General features: G+C 48.1%; 1 protein-coding gene across 1 annotated transcript in view; it reads left to right on the top strand.

Annotated features, from left to right (window-relative positions):
- Positions 1-264: 264 nt before the first annotated feature.
- KCNK3 (potassium two pore domain channel subfamily K member 3) overlaps positions 265-18,228 on the top strand; it is a 79,619-nt gene continuing 61,655 nt past the window's right edge. Inside the window, exon 1 of the mRNA XM_056852788.1 lies at positions 265-557. Coding sequence (XP_056708766.1) covers positions 275-557 — 283 coding nt within the window. The 5' untranslated portion in view covers positions 265-274. The remainder of the gene's footprint in view (positions 558-18,228) is intronic.

Genomic DNA, 18,228 nt, shown 5'->3' with positions numbered 1-18,228 from the left:
CGGCGCGGGGCTGCCCTGGAGGTGGTGCTGAAGGGACAGCTCCGCTCGCCCGGGTCCCTCCCCCGGGGGAGCCGCAGCCCGCCGTCGCCTGGCCCAGCCGCGCAGCTGCCGCGGGAGCCCCAGCAGCAGCCATGAGCCAGGCGGCCGCCTCGCCTCGCCCAGCCGCCGCGCCCGCGCCCGCCCCGGCCCGCCCCTGCCGCGGGGCTCCCCGGCAGCCCCGCGCCGCGCCTCCTTGCCGCCGCCGCCGCCGCGCCTCCCCACGCCCGGCGGGACCATGAAGCGGCAGAACGTGCGGACCCTGGCCCTGATCACCTGCACCTTCACCTACCTGCTGGTGGGCGCCGCCGTCTTCGACGCCCTGGAGTCCGAGGAGGAGACGGCCGAGCGGCAGAAGCTGGAGCAGAAGCAGACGGAGCTGAGGAGCAAGTACAACCTCTCCGAGGACAACTACTACGAGCTCGAAGGGGTGGTCCTCCAGCTCAAGCCCCACAAGGCCGGCGTCCAGTGGAAGTTCGCCGGCTCCTTCTACTTCGCCATCACCGTCATCACCACCATAGGTAAGAGAGGGGCCGCCGCCGCCGCCGCCCTCCCCTCCTGGCCCACGCTCGCCCGGGCCATCGAGGCGCCGGAGGGTTTGCCGCTCTCTAGGTGCACAGCTTACCCATCCGGAGTCTCAAAACTCTGCAGGGGGGGCTTGTTGCTGAGTTTGGGGGATTTGTATGGGGAGAATCGTCGGGTCGGAAGGGACCACCAGGGTCATCTGGTCCAACCCCCTGCACAGTGCAGGAAACCCACAACCACCTCCCCCCTACACCCCTAGTGACCCCCCACTCCATGTCCAGAAGATGGCCAAAGTGTGCATCGAGAGAGCGGCAAACCCAAGGCAAAACCTATGCATAAATGGCCCCGGACTCTTCCCCCTCCCCAGACGGAAGATCCGAGGAACGGCGTGTGCCCCCCCCCCCCCATGCACCTGTAGTCTGTCTTGCTATAGCACCAGGCGCCGGTAACTGCTTATTTCTGAAACCGGAGGAGATTCTTAAACCGGAGCCGGGGACTCGAGCAAAAGCGGAGTTCTGCGCCTCCTTCTGCGAAAGGCTTAAGGGACAGGGGCTTGGATCCAGGCGTAAATGCCCAGGGGCGGAATGGGACTGCCCTGCCTCCTCTTTTCCAGGGCAGACCACCCATCGCCCCCCAACGCGGATCCTAGGGGACCCTGAGGAATGACCGGTGTGAGTGTGTATCACAGGAAGGGGGCATGGGTGGAAATCACCGATTCGGCTGGATCCGACTCAGGGACTCCCAGCTGGTGGGCGGCTGGCGAGGAGGGCGAGAAACCCCCCCCCCCAGAGTTTTCATCTTCCGGCACAAGAGAGAGAGAAACAGACCGCGTCTACGGCATGGTTCAAGCGCTCGGTGTAGCCAAAGCTGCCCCCACCCCCGGTGGCCTCCCATTATTTTGGCTTCTTCCTTTCCCTTGAAAGCGAATCTTGGGTCTCCTGGTCACGTCCCGAGCGGCGCCGAGAGAGATTCCCCTTTCATCAGCAGTCTGATTCAAGCAAACCCGTTTTCAGGCGAAGTGTTGCATTTCATCTTTTCCCGGCTGGGTAGTGGATTGGCGAGGCGGGGTTGGTGGGGGGGTGGGTGGAGGATAGCAGTGAAATGAATGCAAAAGCACCGGGAACAATAGAGACAAAGGGCCTGGCGCAGAAAGCAGACCCCTCCCCTTCCCCCCATCCCCCCCTTCCCCCCATCCCCCCCTTCCCCCCATCCCCCCCATCCCTCCCCATTAAGACAACAAACGAGTTGCATCTGAAGGCGTTGGAGGGGGACCAGCTTCCTTTCCAAAAGAGACGGGGTGTGATTTATTTATTTGTATATATATATGCTGAATTATCAGGAAAAATCAGTTGTGTGTGTGAGTGGGGGGGGGGAATTATTTTGGGGGTGGGTGGGAGAAAGACATAGCAAGGCAGAGGGGAAAGATCCCCCCCCCTTAGAAAGAGCGCTTGGAGATACACCAATGTGACTCATTTCCCACTCTTTAATGACCTTTATTTTGGGTAAAATACAATCATGATGCTTAAAGAGTTATAAAGTAGCTTTCCTCTCCACCCCACCCCCTCAATATATGCACGGCCACTTTTTTTTAAAATCCATGTTAGTTGTAAGGAAACAGCCAGTAAAGTGATGGACAGAACAGATTTCTTAATCTGGAATAAAAAGGTGTGATCTCGCCTGGGCGCCCTATTAAGGGGAGGGGGGTGAAATGGAAGCCCCTCCACCAGCTCCCCATCAAGGGATCCCGATCTCCAAGGGACCTTCTTCAAGCCGCTGTAGGATCAAAGGGAACCACCCCCAAAGGACTTGCAATTCATGCCTTATTTGTGAGGAAAGCCCCGCTATCATTTTTGCCAGTTTCCAAACACGTGAATGGGGGGGGGGGGGCACCTTACTATGTCTGCAATGCGTAGGATTCCAGCAAGTGTCAGTAGCAACATATGGAAAACAGGAAAGGGTGTGAGTCCCCACTGTGAGATGACTGAAATAGGAACCCCCCTTCTGTCCCGGTCAGTTTAAGAGGGTTGTGGCCTGTTATTATACATCTTTCTAACTATCTCATGCGAATGGGGGTGAGCTATCTCTTATGCCAGTCTATATTTAGATCTTAGCCCAGTATACTCTAAATGGTTCAAGCAGGTAATAATGCTTCCTATTTGATCTTCACAACAAAGCTGTTAGTAGAAGCCTCACTGTTGTTCCTAGTTTACAGTTTACAGATGGGGGAACTGAGGCAGAGAAGGAGCAACTGAGAGTCCGGCACACTGAGAAATTAAGCCCACATCTCTGAACATTACTATAATTAAGTTTCAGAAAGTTAATTTACTGTTGCTGTCTTTTCTTTCTTACAAGGATCGGGGTGATCTGAAAAAGTGATCTGAGAAAGCAGGCAATTGAAAACTTTTGATTTCCTAAACCTCATTAGGGGAAGGAACCCTCTTACAAAATATATTAATTTCCAAACTGCTTCAAACTAATCAGGATTGCTTTCTTGTATCCATAATACAATCAATGAGGGTCAATTTTATATTTTCTTGTATCCATAATAAAATCAATGAGGGTCCATTCTATGCATGAATGTTGAGTCCAAAATATGTGGCTATGTTGGCTAGGCTGTACAGGGTTACTTGGGAGTAAGTCCTATTGAGCTCAAGAGGATCTTTCCCCCATAAGCAAAACACAGAGAGGATCACGTTGCACATAGTGTAAACACTCAAAACATTTTACTCTCCTCCTTCACCATTTCTAGTCTAAATGAGGACAGAAAGATTTCTTTGTCGAGAAATTATACATTTCTGTTTACACCATATGAGCCAGATACAAATAGAGCATTTCTTGTAAAGGACAAACAAATGCAATTGGGTACTGTTGGACGTGCAAAGGAAGAGATCAGTTTAAGCTCCCAACTCTTGCTTGCAATCAGATTAATTCCTGATTTATGCCTCTGTTGCTATATAACAAGAGTGGAACTCTGGCTAAAGACCCACAGAGGCCAGATACCAGCAAAACGGCTTGCGATGCTTCCAAGTTATTGCTCAAATCTTCAGCTCCTAAAAGCTCTTCTCTGCAGCATTTGCCCTCCCTGGGTTAGGAAATTACCTTTGCTTTGGAAATGTGCAAAACTCTTTCCAATTTCCCCTCCTTGTTCCTGCTCGCAACAGGTTTGCAAAGTAGGTTCCTTTCCCAAAAATATATTTGTTTACTCTCTTTAAAATATTTTTATAGCCTGTATTTTTCTTGAAGCTGCTTCCAACACAATACTAGATTAATAAGAGTACAAAGAAAACAAATGGAAAACTTGAAACGGAAGGGAATCAGCTGCAAGAGAAGTACCAGCCCTGGATGCTCACACAATACCTGCAGACCTTTCAGAAAAGGCAGATTTCATATCCTCTCTAACCAGCCACAAGACCAGAACTCTGGACCTCATTGAGGATGACATTCCCAGATTTCTTCTAAAGGCTTACTTCACATGGTGTGGGCAAGCAGAGGAGAGATCAACCTGCAGAACATTAAGAGTCTCATGCAGGGGGAGGTAATATCCTAGATATATTCGATCATAAGAAGAGCTCTGCTGGATCAGAACCATGGTCCATCTAGTCCAACATCCTGTTTCACGCAGTGGTCAACCAGTGCCTCTGAAGGTCCATCTACAGGGCATAGAGGTTGATTCCTTGCCCAGTGTTGCTTCCTGGCCCTGGCATTCAGAGGTTTACTGCCTCTAAGTGTGGAGGCACCATAGCTAGGATCCATTGATGGACCTATCCTCCATGAATGTATCTGGGTCCCCTTTTAAAGCTATCTATGACTGTGGGCATTGCGCCATCATCCCCTGGCAGCGAATTCCACATTTGAATCACCTATTCGGTAAAAAAATGTGATCCCTTTTGTCTGTTCTGAATCTACTGCCCATCAACTTCATTGGGTGTTTTTGAGTTCTAGTATGTTGGGAGATGAAGAAAAAGTTCTCTCAATCCACTCTCTTGGGTGGAATATGGAAGGACCAAGTCACATGGCTACTTGCAGCTCATGCAGATGAGCCACCACTACAACTGCAAGGGGAGGCCACCACTGCTGTGGCCATATGCTGGAATGATCGCGTGAATTACCCTTGGAAGACAATGAAAGTGACTTGCTCAAGGGTGCTTCACCAGACGGTGGCTATTAATTTATTTATTTAATCTGATTTGTATCCTGCCCTGCCCTCTATCCAGGCCAAAGGCCGGGCTAAGGGAGGCTAACATCATTAAAAACAACATAGCAATCTAGCAAAACCATAACATACAACAATAAGCCTTATAATTTCAAACCAGTTCCCAGCTATAATCAGTTAAATAATTAAACAATTGAACAAGTGGTGCTCATCTCTAGAGCATGGAGCCACAGTGGGCCTGGAGAGACAGTCAGGGCCCCCAAATTTACAGTTGGCCCCCAAATTTACAGTTGGCAGCAGAATAGGGGGTAGGGAGGCCAGCTCTGATGACACACCTATTATCTCCAGGATCAGAGGAGCATGCCTATTATATTAGGTGCTGTGGAACACAGGCAGGACAATGCTGCTGCAGTCATCTTGTTTGTGGGCTTCCTAGAGGCACCTGGTTGGCCACTGTGTGAACAGACTGCTGGACTTGATGGGCCTTGGTCTGATCCAGTATGGCCTTTCTTAAGTTCCTATGTTCACACTGTTGCTGCCCTCAACTAAAGGCCTGGCAGAACGTCTCTGTCTTACAGGCCCTGCTGAATTTCTTAAGATTCCACATGCCCCTGGTCTCACTGGAAAGAGGGTTCCACCAGGCAAGGGTGGAAAAAGCCCTGGCCCTAGTTGAGGACAGCTGGACACTCTTTGGGCCGGGGACTACCAGGAGGTTATTATTTGCAGAGCGTAACGCTCTCGGGGGGGGGGGCATACCAAGAGAGACAGTCCCGCAGATATGAAGACCATGTAAGGCTGTAAAGGTTAAAACCAGCATCTTGAACCTGATCTAGTCCTCCACCTGGAGCCAGTGCAGTGGGACTATGGTGAGACTTGAACCTTGGCTTCTCAGGTTTAGCCCCTACTTTTCAACCACTGGATCACATAGGACGATTTATTCCATATGCCATTATCCGTTTGGAGGGCCAAACCTAATTGCAAAATCCATACGGAGACAGGAATGAGAACTTGCAGGGACAATGCTCAGGTTCAATGAAGTTGAGACATTGAGTGCAATGCTTAGATCACACAGAGCAGCTGCTCGGGACGTGTTTGTGCATGCCAAATGTCTTGTGCCTGCCCCGACTCTAGATGTACAAGGCCGGGGATGAAGGCAAAAGAGGGCCTGGAACTGTCCCAGTCATATGTTTTGAAACATGGGTGGGGGAAGGAGGGTGGCCAGCATTGCAGAGTCTCAGCACGTTCCCCATGCGGCTCATGCAGCCCAAATGAACAAGCAGGAAACTCCCTGCCTGAACCACAAGTATTGGACTATAGCTAAGATACACATGTCCAGCTTCGGGACATCTGCAAACAATGACTTTGTGCTTTATTCAGCCTCCAGTCTGAATAAGCTTTATGCTGGGGAAGAGCAGTTCTTTGATTTCTCTGCATGTTCGCAGAATGCACACAGCACAAGTATTAGGGTTGCCAACCTCCAGGAACTAACTGGAGATCTCCCGCTATTACAATTGATCTCCAGCCAATAGAGATCAGTTCACCTGGAGAAAATGGCCGCTTTGGCCATTGGACTCTATGGCATTGAAGTCCCTCCCCTCCCCAAACCCCACCCTTCTCAGGCTCCACCCCCCAAAACCTCCTGCTGGTGCTGAAAAGGGACCTGGCAACTCTAACAAGTATGTGGAATGGCAGCACGGAAGAAGGGAGAGGACAAGGCTCGGGGGTAGAGCCCATTCATGGAACATGGGGAGGGGGTCACTCATCGGTTTGCTCCGGTGCAGAACTGACCTTTCTGCAAATGCTAACCTTGATTCTTTAATAACTCTGGAAGCATGTGAGAAAGCATAGCAGTGTGATTGTGTGTCTGTGTGAAATATTCCGTGCTCTGAGCAGCAGCCTGTTCCTCCTTCCTTGACTCCACTTGTTTTCTCCTTACACCCTTATACTCTCCCCTCCACTTACCTTACATCTCTGCCTCTTACAGTATCTCTTTATTTGGCCTCTGACCATTCCTTGAAGAGAAAAAAAGTAACAATTTCTAACCACTTTCCCTACATTATTGTGTTTTGGGAAGACACATTCAACCTGAAGGACCATTTAAAAATAAGGAAGTTTGCATAAATTGTACTTCATATAATAAAGATTAGGAGTGCTTTTGAGAGAGAGGAGTTCATGTCCCCGCTCTATTATGGACACTGTCCAAGTCAACAGTGCAATCCTAAGAACACTTTCCTAGAAATGAGCCCCACTGAGTAGAACTGATTTAATTTCAACCCGTTTTCACAGGATGCTGCTGCTGCAGTCGTCTTGTTTGTGGCTTCCTAGAGGCACCTGGTTGAACACTGGGTGAACAGACTGCTGGACTTGATGGGCCTTGGTCTGATCCAGCAGGGCCTTATTATGTTCTTTTGTTCTTAACTAAGTAGGATTCCTGGCAGACTTATTTAGGATTACACTGTCACTTCATGACCTGGAAGCGTGTTCTGCCCGGCCTGGTCCCAGTGCGCCATGTCGGTACTCTCTGTAAAGGGTACTGCCAAGGGTCTGAACACATCATATCTTCATATCTTAGGGACTGCCTCTTCTGGTACGCCCCCCAAAGAACATTATGTTCATCTGATGACAACCTACTGGTGGTTTCTGACCCTAAGAGTGTGTGGCTGTCCTCGAGAAGAACACCCGAGTAACATCAGAGCCCTGCGAGACCTTAAAGAGTTATATAAAGAGTTAAAGAGACCTTAAAGAGGTGATATGATCACCATCCTCAAGTACTTGAAGAGCTGTCGTATAGAGAATGGTGCCGAGTTGTTTTCTGCTGCCCCAGAAGGCCAGACCAGAACCAACGGGTTGAAATTAAATCGAAAGAGTTTCTGTCTAGACTTTAGGAAGAATTTTCTAACAGTTAGAGTGGTTCCTCAGTGGAACAGGTTTCTCGGGAGGTGGTAAGCTCTCCTTCCCTGGAGGTTTTTAAGAAGAGGTTAGATGGCCATCTGCTAGCAATGCTGATTCTATAACCTTAAGCAGATGATGAGAGAGAGGGCATCTTGTGGGCATGGAGTAGGGGTCAAAGGGGGTGGAGGGAGGTAGTTGTGAATGTCCTGCATTGTGCAGGGGGTTGGACTAGATGACCCTGGTAGTCCCTTCCAACTATGATTCTATGAGTTCTGCAGGGCTTGTAAAACGGAGTTGTTCTACCAGGCCTACAACTGAGGACAGCTGTGATGTCATCTATGCTGGCCTCCCTACCTTCCCACCCCAGATTATCTTGGTTTATGCATGACCTCAGGGGTTATCTGGCTGCTATAGTTTGGCGACAACCAATCTTTGGCATCATATGTTGGTTCAAATGATTAGTTAAGACTGTTTTAATGATAGTTTTAAAAGTTTAATGAATGCTCTTGTGCCTATTGGCTGGTTTTAACGTTGTTACCTGCCCTGAGCCTGGCTTCGGCTGGGGAGGATGGGGTATAAATTGAAAATAATAAATAAAATCATTAATTGGTTCTTGCAGGTTATCCGGGCTGTGTGACCGTGGTCTTGGTATTTTCTTCCCTGACGTTTCGCCAGCAGCTGTGGCTGGCATCTTCAGAGGAGTAACACCGAAGGACTGTCTGAGAGACACTGTCCAGTGTTACTCCTCTGAAGATGCCTGCCACAGCTGCTGGCGAAACGTCAGGGAAGAAAATACCAAGACCACGGTCACACAGCCCGGATAACCTACAAGAACCAATGAACTCTGACCATGAAAGCCTTCGACAATATTTTAAAATCATTAATTATTATTAACATCATTTATAGCCTGCTTTTCTTACTGAGATGCAAAGTGTATTAAAATTTTTGATAAAAACAATTCAATCCAACAGCAAAGATCTCTAATAAACAAAATAATGCAGTGGGGCTAGGACTGAAAGATGTTGCAGGCAAAGTGGGAAAAAGTTTGATATATCATACTGAAGAGAGGATTACAAAAGTAGGAGACATTTTATGGAAGTAAAAAGGGCGATGATGCATAAAATAAATGTTGCAATATACTGTACTACTGTCACTTAGGGCTGTAACCACCTGAGCTGATTGTTTATACTATAGTTCTGATCTCTTTATAAGAATGCCATCCGGAACATTTATGTTTTGCACGGTCTGTGAAAAGATTAGAAATGGGGGGGGGGTCCTGATAGCATCAGGCAGGCAGTTCCATAATGTGGGAGCCGCCATCAGCACATGAATATGAATACATGAAGCTGCTTTATAGTGGATCAAACCCTTGGGCTATCAAAGTCAGTATCGTATAGTCTGATGGGCAGCGGCTCTCCAGGGTCTCAGGTAGAGGTCTTTCACATCACCTAACACCTGATCCTTTTACCTGGAGAAGCTGGAGATTGAACATCGGACCTTCTGCATGCCAAGCAGAGGCTACCACTGAGCTGCACTGCCTTATGCTGAGTCAGACCATTGGTCTACTGAGGTCAAATTTGTCTGCTCTGACTGGCAGTGGGTCTCCAAGTTCTCAGAGGTCTTTCACATCACCTATTAGCTGATCCCTTTAACTGGAGCTGGGGGGGGTTGAACTTGTGACCTTCTGTATGCAAAGCTGATGCTCTAGTGCTGAGCCGCAGCCTTCCTTATTTCCTTCTTATCAGCGTGGGAGATAGACAAATCAGATGAATGGGGCACAAACCCTCCTGCAAACGTCCCTATTTCATGAAGCCTTTGGTACAATGTCTTCATCTGAGGGATGAGAAAGAATTTCTCGCGTTCACTTGTTCGGCTCATATTCCGATGGTGCAATTGGGATCTTTTGTGCTGAGGGACAAAATTGCAGCTGCTGAACATGACTGATTTACAGATTAACTTTGACAGAAAAAAATATCAGCAACGTTAATGCCTGAAGTTCAGGATTTGGAGATTTTTCTAATAACATGCTGTTCTATTCTCACTCTTTGGTTATCCTGATAACTAGCCAGTGTTTTACTGAATAGGGGTAAATTAGGAAGTAAGAGCTCCAGGATCTAGGAATTCAACAATGTGAAATATCTTATTTAAAAACTTTGCAGTTTAAATCATTTTTTCGTCATCCACAAACTTTATCGACACTTGTTTGTATCCTATGAAATTCATGAGTGAAGTAAAACTGTAGCCTTGTGAGTCCCACCTTTTGTTATGGGGAGGGGGGAAATCATTGGGCCCCCAGAAACAGCAAAGGGGTGTGTGTGTAGTGAGAGGGGGAATCAGTCAGATACAAACCACAATCTACACATTACTATCAACTGGGAAAATTCTAACTGCTAAAGATGATAGGTGTAAAAAGGGGGAAATGTAAGTCAGTCGATACAATTCAATTAATTCTACAGTAGAAAATTTAGGCAGGAAGAATTTGGTCTTTAACATTGTTAAACCCTAAAAGAACCAAATGTTTACAGGTTCAGGCAAACTTATTTAGCATCTTCTAATGAAACCAAGCCTAGCAGCAACATCTGAATACAAGGCATCTCTTCGTCCTCTTTGTCCCTGCCTACTCTTTCCCCCTCTATTGCCTCCTCTGTGTTGAGTGTTAGGGTTAAAACCAGTGAGATGCTTGGAGATCTGTGAATGGACTCTGCCAGCATTTTTTAAATACTAGGAAAACCTGTGTGGGGCCCAATTTGGATCAAGAAGGGGAGGAAGGAAGGGCTCTTTTCCCCTTCCCATGTGGTTTTACTGATTGCAACTGAACTCCCCAGTTGAAATCACCCCATACTGCTACAAGCCTTGAAAGGGAAAAAGGCAAAAGACTGATGTCTGTCTTTCTCCCTTTTTAGGCTAAAAGCAGCTCAGGGAAGATGGGTTTGAAAGGCAAAATCATGGAAGCGTGCAACGCTTGAACCTTCTTTCACATCTTCCTATGGATGCTGTGTACGCATGAAATTTTCACATGAGTTGCTGGGAGTTCTGCCATCTCCCTCTTGCCTATTTGGATGCATACTTCGTAAGATCCTTCAGGAGGGGAGCCGATTTAAAAGGTTCTTTGTAAACCACCATGCATATAGATTATGGTCCTTGAAAACCCCCAGTGACACCCCAGTGGGAAGTTTTCTGGGGCTCGACTCATTGCAATGAGTAACAGCTGTCCCCATGAACACATGATGCCATCTTAGAGTCAGACCCTTGGTCTATCAAGGTCAGTATTGTCCACCTTGACTGGCAGAGGCTTTCTAGGGTCTCAGACGGATGTTTTTTGCATCATCTAATACCTGAGCCTTTTCAGCTGGTGATGCTGGGGGGTTGCTTGGGGGTTTGAACCTGGGACATTCTGCAGCAAAGCAGACACTCAACCCCTCAGCCACAGCCCCAAGCTAAGAGTGTGCAAGAGTCAGAAACAAGGAGATCTTTTAATTTAGGTAACCCTCACCTCCATCCACAGCATTTACTGCTACTGGCTCAATGGTGTGTTTGTATGTTTTTTGCATGGCATTGTCTGTCCTTCCATAGCTCTAGGGTTGCCAGTCTCCAGGTACCAGATGATCTCCTGCTATTACAACTGATCTCCGGCCGACAGAGATCAGTTCACCTGGAGAAAATGGCTGCTTTGGCAACTGGACTCTATAGCGTTGAAGTCCCTCCCCTCCCCAAACCCTGCCCAACTCTGGCTCCTCCCCAAAAACCTCCCGCCGGTGGCAAAGAGGGACCTGGCCACCCTAAATAGCTCATACTTACCGAGTGTGCTGCTTCAAGCCCCTGTTGTTGATGCTCCAAAATCCTTGCATACAAATTGGTCAAGTCAACTTAATCCAGGAAAGCGGAAGGAGGCTGCATTTGAAGCAAAATGTGAAGAGAGATTAGGTGGGATTATGGAGGGGGGGAAGAGAAGTGGGAGAAGAGCTAGCGGGCGGGCAAGCAGCTGTGAGAAAGGGCTGGGGAGTCAAGCTCAGGACTTCATTGTTAAGAAAAAGAAAGCGGTGTTGGCAGAGGGGGGAGGCCCAAGCCAGGAAACGATGCCCTCAAAAGCAGATGCATAATTCAGATTTCAAACGTGGGGACAAAAATAGTAACTGAAGCTCCACAGCAAAACATCATGAACATCGTTACCAGCTGTGAATGTGGCAAACAGGATCAGGACCCCATTTGCAGATTTGTTGGAGGAAATCCAGCAATTTGAATGCACGGTTGCTACTCATAATGGAAGGCACTGCAAGAGTGTTTTGTCATTTTAGCTCAGGTGACCCAGAAAAAAAAATCTGTTTCTGAGCTGGAAAATCCCCTTTAATCCTACAGGTGCTGGGGTGGTTACTGTGGAAAGGTTCACACATGCAGGTCCATCGCTTGTTTCTGTGCGCTTGATCTGCTGTTGATGATCAACGGCTGTATGAAGAGTCCAGTGAAAAGCCAGAGTGAAATGGAATTCTGCCTAGTGATTGTTCGTTATGCCGGACGGGAGGGTCTACACATGCTTTGGATTCTGAAAGTCCTAGATTCAGTCTCTGGCATGTCCAGTATTAAGGATCCCAAACAACAGGTGTTGGGAAAGACCCTTTTTTTTTTGTCTCTGAGGAACAGCTGCCTGTCCAAGTAAGCCTGGTCAAGTGATAGAAAAGGGAAGTCCCTTGTGAATCTACTCTTGAGAAATCTCTTCTTATGTGCTGGGGATCAGGCTCAGTTTCTGCCTCCCCCCCACCAGTTCTTTTGTGCAAACCTGTGAAAAAATGCAAAATTGCCTCCCAGCATCCTCTGCAAAATTTGCAAGGGTTCCTTAAAGGAAGTCCCTATAACTCAGTGGGACAGCAGATGTTCTGCACGTGACAGGTTTGCTCCCGGCCATCTCCAGTTAAAAGGGACCCAGGATTGCAAACGCCATCCTAAGCAGAGTTCTACTTTTTTGCATCCGCCATGGGCTTAGAAGGATGTAACCCTGCTTTAAGATGGAAGTTGAGGCCTCTTTAGTAGGATGTGTTGGGCTTAGTCAATAAAGGGCAGAATCATATGATCTTGGACATCACCACCCAGCTTGGGCAACCCTGAAACATTGCAGCCCCAAGGACTTGGTCGGCAAAGCTGCTCCATGTGTAGAGTTGCCAGCCTCCAGGTACTAGTTGGAGATCTCCTGCCATTACAACTGATTTCCAGCCGATAGGGATCAGTTCCCCTGGAGAAAATGGCCGCTTTGGCAGTTGGACTCTATGGCATTGAAGTCCCTCCCCTCCCCAAACCCCACTCTCCTCAGGCTACGCCTCAAAAACCTCCTGCCAGTTGCAAAGAGGGACCTGGCAACCCTATCCACGTGGCATCTCTGAAGAGTGGACAACCCGTTTGGGCTTTGCAGCCCATCCAGCTGCCCCTCCCCATGCTGGACACAGAATGTACGCTATCTCCGGCATCCCTGCGCTGGCCTTGACTGTGCGGCTCTGCTCTTCTGCTTGCTCGAAATTATCCTTGGCTCTGCTCACAGGGCCACGCTTATCTCCGAAACCGTTTCCTGATCTCATGCTTTGATGGCACAGGAAATCTCCCATTAGACGATGAACTTCTAACCAAGGGTCAGCGTCCATTGTCTGAGGCAGGCAAGCCAGGGTCTAGCAGTCAGAGGGTCTTGGTGTCCGTCAGAGCTGTTAATGTATGTCGGGCCCATAGATCTTCAGATCGCTTGACTCACTGTGCCCTGATTGGCTGAGAAACACCAATCAAAGGTGACTTCATCCCGATAGGGGTGAAATTGCATCCTTTGGCTTATTAATGAGGACAGTTTCTCTGTTGCTTTACAGGGCCACCTGGCCTGCACATTTAAACTAGTTTCAAAACGGTTTAATTGGCATTGATTTTACTCCAAAGGTTGTTTTTCAAAAGTGCTAAGAATTCATTAGAGATCCTTAACTCATAATTCAGTTTCTGGGGGTTCCTGGCTGGGAATACTGGCAATTAAATAAAACTGGTTTAAATCTGTAGCATAGGTCTATCCAATGCTTCACAGTCCAAATAATTCACTTGCACAACAGTTCTGCAAGGTAGGGCCTATTATTGCCACCTCGCAACTTAAATGGGGACTAAGAAAGTTAATTGTTCAAGAATACACAGTGACAGAGGTTGGACTTGAAGTCATAATCTCCTCTTATACTTCTCTCTTTGTCTGCTTCTCCCATTTTCATTTTCTGACAGCCAATTTGTGGTTTCTTGCCTATTCCTTCGCAGTCTGGCTGCCTTAAAGGATCCTGTCCTGGATGACCTCAGACATTCACCTTCCTGAAGCTTCTTTGCCATGATTCTTCCTCCCTTATAGGGATGTGCCTTAAAAAACACACTATCCCCTATCGTTCAATCTTTTATTATACCTAAATTGGAAATAATCAGAAAATGTTGATCTTTGGCATTCTAGCACCCAGTTTTTTTCACAGTCTGTCCAGGGCAGTGGGAGGGGGAGAGAGTAAATCACTAGATGATGGATGTGACAGGGATAGTGTCCAACCAGCAGAGAGATACAGATCTTGCCACCAAAGAGAACTGTGCCAATAAGCACTGTGTTTCTACCCTGAAACCTACCCTGTAACAATGGGTTGCCAAATGCATGCCCTGTGCCCGTTCTGCCACATTGCCTTCATCTGCCTTTCTTGGAATGCTGAATGCCTCCCCACGTCTTTTTCTGGGAACACCTCCTGATGCCCAGGGTGCAAAGAAGACTTCTAATTACTTATAACAAAAACACCTTTTATACTCTCTTCCTAAAACTTGGTGGAGAGGTTCTTAAAAATTTCATCTCAGTAGGTTGCGGGGGGAAATTAGATGCAGAAATTTTCTTCCTTTAACTGGCAACAAAATGAGATCCATTTTTCCTAACTGCCTGACGTTTGGCAGGCAGTATCCCATGGGCGAGATATACAGTCCCTGAAATTTCCACCATAATTGGATGGGAAATGAAGAAGTTACAGTTGGAAATGCATTCCCTGTTGAAACCTATGGAAATTAAATGACAGCTAGGAAACCAGCCTGTGTAATCACAAAGCAGGGAGAGCAAATAATTTTTTTTCTGGTTTTGCCTAGTTTAAAAAAAAAACATTTAACAAGGGCTTCTTGATGGGATAACAATGATTCTCCATGGTTAGTAACTGTCTGGCACACAGAAATGAAATAGCCAACATTATTTTTGGCATGACAGAAATGCAGCGCAGGGAAAAGCTTCAACTAATAAATTTCTGCTTGTTAGGCTGCCGGTAAAGACCCAGGACCTAGATGGCCCAGGCTAGCCTGATCTGGTCAGTTCCCAGAAGCTAAGCAAGGTCAGCTTAGCTTCTGGTTAGTACTTGGATGGGAGACCACCAAGGAAGCCCAAGGTTGCTACTCAGAGGCAGGCAAAAGCAAACTACCTCTGTTTGTTTCTTGCCTTAAAAATGCTGTGGGGTTGCCATATGGCAGCTGTGACTTGACATGACTTTCCACCATGAAAGACACAGGAAAAGAGCCCGCAGAAATGCTGAAAAGTTGGCAACACTGAAAAAAAGAATGGGCACAGATGCAGGTGCCCCCCCCCCACTCATAAGGATCAGTCAGGTATCCCCCCCTCTTGGGAACATCCTAAACACCTTTCTAGTCCTCATGTTTGTCCGAATAAGATACCCCAGTGTGCAGCTGGTGAACCTCCCATGCCCTACTAGAAGAAGAGTTGGTTTTTATATGCCAACTTTCTCGGCCACTTAAGGGAGACTCAAACCGGCTTAGAATCACCTTCCCTTCCCCTCTCTACAACCGACACCCTGTGAGGTAGGTGGGGCTGAGAGAGCTCTAACAGAGCTGTAACTTGCCCAAGGTCACCCAGCTAGCTTCGTGTGTAGGAGTGGGGAAACAAATCCAGCTCACCAGATTAGCCTCTGATACTCATGTGGAGGAGTGGGGAATCAAACCCGGTTCTCCAGATTAGAGTCCACCGCTCCAAATCACCGCTCTTAACCACTACACCATGCTGGCTAGCTTCTTCTTCCCTCCCTTGTGTCTAACAGTCGTGTTCTGTTGCCCCCAAACACTCCACAGCCTTCCATTTGCAGCTCCTCCCTGCCTGTCACTTCAGTGATTTCAAAAACAGTCTGACTTCTATGATGACTCAAGTATCAGGAATAGATCAAGAAAGCAGGCACACGAGTGAGCAAGATGAAGCCTGACACAGGGCTGTGCGCATGCCAAGACGCTGCCAAAGAAGAGGCAATGGCATTCAGCTTTCCATTAAACCTCCCAAGTTTCTATCCCTTATGGCTGCCAAGACATTCTTGAAAGTGTGTGGGTGTTGCTGGCTGAAATCTCAAAGGCGGCAAAGGAAGACGAGCTGGTTTGTATACCTCGCTTTTCTCTACTGTAAGGAGTCTGAAAGCGGCTTACAATCGCCTTCTCCCCCCCCCCCCAACAGGTACCTTGTGAGGGCAGGGTTGCCAGGTCCCTCTAAGCCATTGGTGGGAGGTTTTTGGGGCGGAGCCTGAGAAGGGCAGGGTTTGGGGAGGGGAGGGACTTCAATGCCATAGAGTCCAATAGCAAAAGCAGCCATTTTCTCCAGGTAAACTGATCTCTATCGACTAGAGAGCAATTGTAATAGCAGGAGATCTCCTGCTAGTACCTGGAGGTTGGCAACCCTTTGTGAGGGGCTGAGAGAGTTCAGAGAGAACTGTGACTAGCCCAAGGTCACCCAGCAGGCTTCATGTGGGGAATCAAACCCAGTTCTCCAGATTAGAGCCCACCACTCTTAGCCGCTTAGGTGGGGTTTCAGCTCTTGACCACTTCTCATGGGGAGCAGAAGCAGAAGAAATTGGGCAAAGTAGTGAAGATTGCCAGGTCTTCCCTGGCCACCAGCAGGGGGTAGGGGTGGGGAATAGGATGGCCAAATCCAGTTTGGGAAGTTCCTAGAGATTTGGGGAAGGAGCCTGGGGGGAACAGGGACCTCAATGGGGTACGATGCCATAGAGTCCACCCTCCAAAACATCCATTTTCTCCAGGGGAACTGATCTCTGTTATCTGGAGATGAGCTGTAATTCTGGGGGATCCCCAGGTCCCACCTGGGGGCTGGCATCCCTTCTGCAAAGTGAATGTGAATACAAGAAATCATAGAAATAGGCTCACTGTACAATCCTCTGCAGAGTTACTCTAGTCTAAGGCTACTGAAATCCATGGGCTAAGAGTGGAGCAACTCTGCTTAGTATTTAGGGTTGCCAACCTCCAGGTACTAGCTGGAGATCTCCTGCTATTACAACTGATCTCCAGCTGACAGAGATCAGTTCACCTGGAGAAAATGGCCGCTTTGGCAATTGGCCTCTATGGCATTGAAGTCCCTCCCCTCCCCAAACCCCTCCCTCCTCAGGCTCTGCCCCAAAACCTCCTGCCGATGGCAAAGAGGGACCTGGGAACCCTAACAGTATTGCACTATCAGGAAATCATGGAAGTACAAGAAATCATAGAAATAAATTCAGTTCAGTCCTCTGCAGAGTTACTGTAGTCTAAGCCTATTGAAATCCATGGGTTAGACTAGAGTGACTGCATAGGATTGCCCTGTCAGTCTTCCTAACTTACACAGGCCATAGAATTCGCTTTTTCTTGATACACTGTCTGGATTTTCTGGTCAAAGAACTTTTTAAAAAGGTTTTTGCTTATGGCCCCTGAAAATACACAACCATGCACCCATAATTTGGATTTCTTTGGTGCAAATTTGAAATTTCTCTTTCTCTGTTAGCTTGGCCGAAATCATCTCTGCACTGCTCTTGCCTGATCGGTTATTGCTGCCAGGCTTGTATGTGTGCCTTTCTTTGCCCGAATCTGGTCTCTGCAAAAGACTCCCCATTTCTTGGCTTTGGTCTGAGAAGGAAAAGGAGGTCCTGCTGGACACCCTAGGCCTTGTCACAGATATGGAGATGCTGCCGTAGATGTCTGGATGTGCTGTTTTCTCTGGAAAGCTCGATGTGGGGAAAGGCGTAAGAGAAAAGGAATGACTGCAATGCAAGCAGGGATCCATTTGGGAAATCTGTGCTTCAATTGTAGCCAAGAACGGCAGGGGTAAGGGTCTCCATGGGGTTGAAGGTCCAGTTCCTGGCCAGTCTAGCCCAAGCAGCTGGGGAAAGCCGGGTGTCTGAGGTCACATCACCTCCTGCCTGATCTTTTTAGCTAGATATACTTTCAATTGAACCTAGAGCCTTCTGGGTGCAAAGCAGATGCTCTATCACTGAGCCACAGTGCCCCTCCCCTGGTCAGCTTTGGTTCTGCAGCAGAAGATGGTGCCAGAGACCAGGCCTATCCCTGGCTTCAGCATCCTACCTCCCACTGAGACTCGCCCTCTGGGGAGGGGTGTTTGTGTGTCACAGCCCGATGTGGCGTTTTCTGGGGTGGCTCCCTGCGCCGGCCAGTTCTTCATCCAGATGAGGACTCCTCCAGCACCACCAGGGCCAAATCCAGCACTGCCGGAGATGCACACGGGCCCAGTGAGATCAACACCATTGATCAGCTGTTGGGTGGGGTCACGCCTATCCCATCTTTCAGACAGTCCCAGCCTTGTATAGGCAGTGGGCTGGAAGGCCACTGGAGGG

Source organism: Euleptes europaea, chromosome 7, assembly GCF_029931775.1.
Source record: "Euleptes europaea isolate rEulEur1 chromosome 7, rEulEur1.hap1, whole genome shotgun sequence".
Classification (NCBI taxonomy): Eukaryota; Metazoa; Chordata; class Lepidosauria; order Squamata; family Sphaerodactylidae; genus Euleptes; species Euleptes europaea.
The sequence above is the reverse complement of the archived record's forward strand: the minus strand, read 5'-3'. Positions and strand labels throughout refer to the sequence as shown.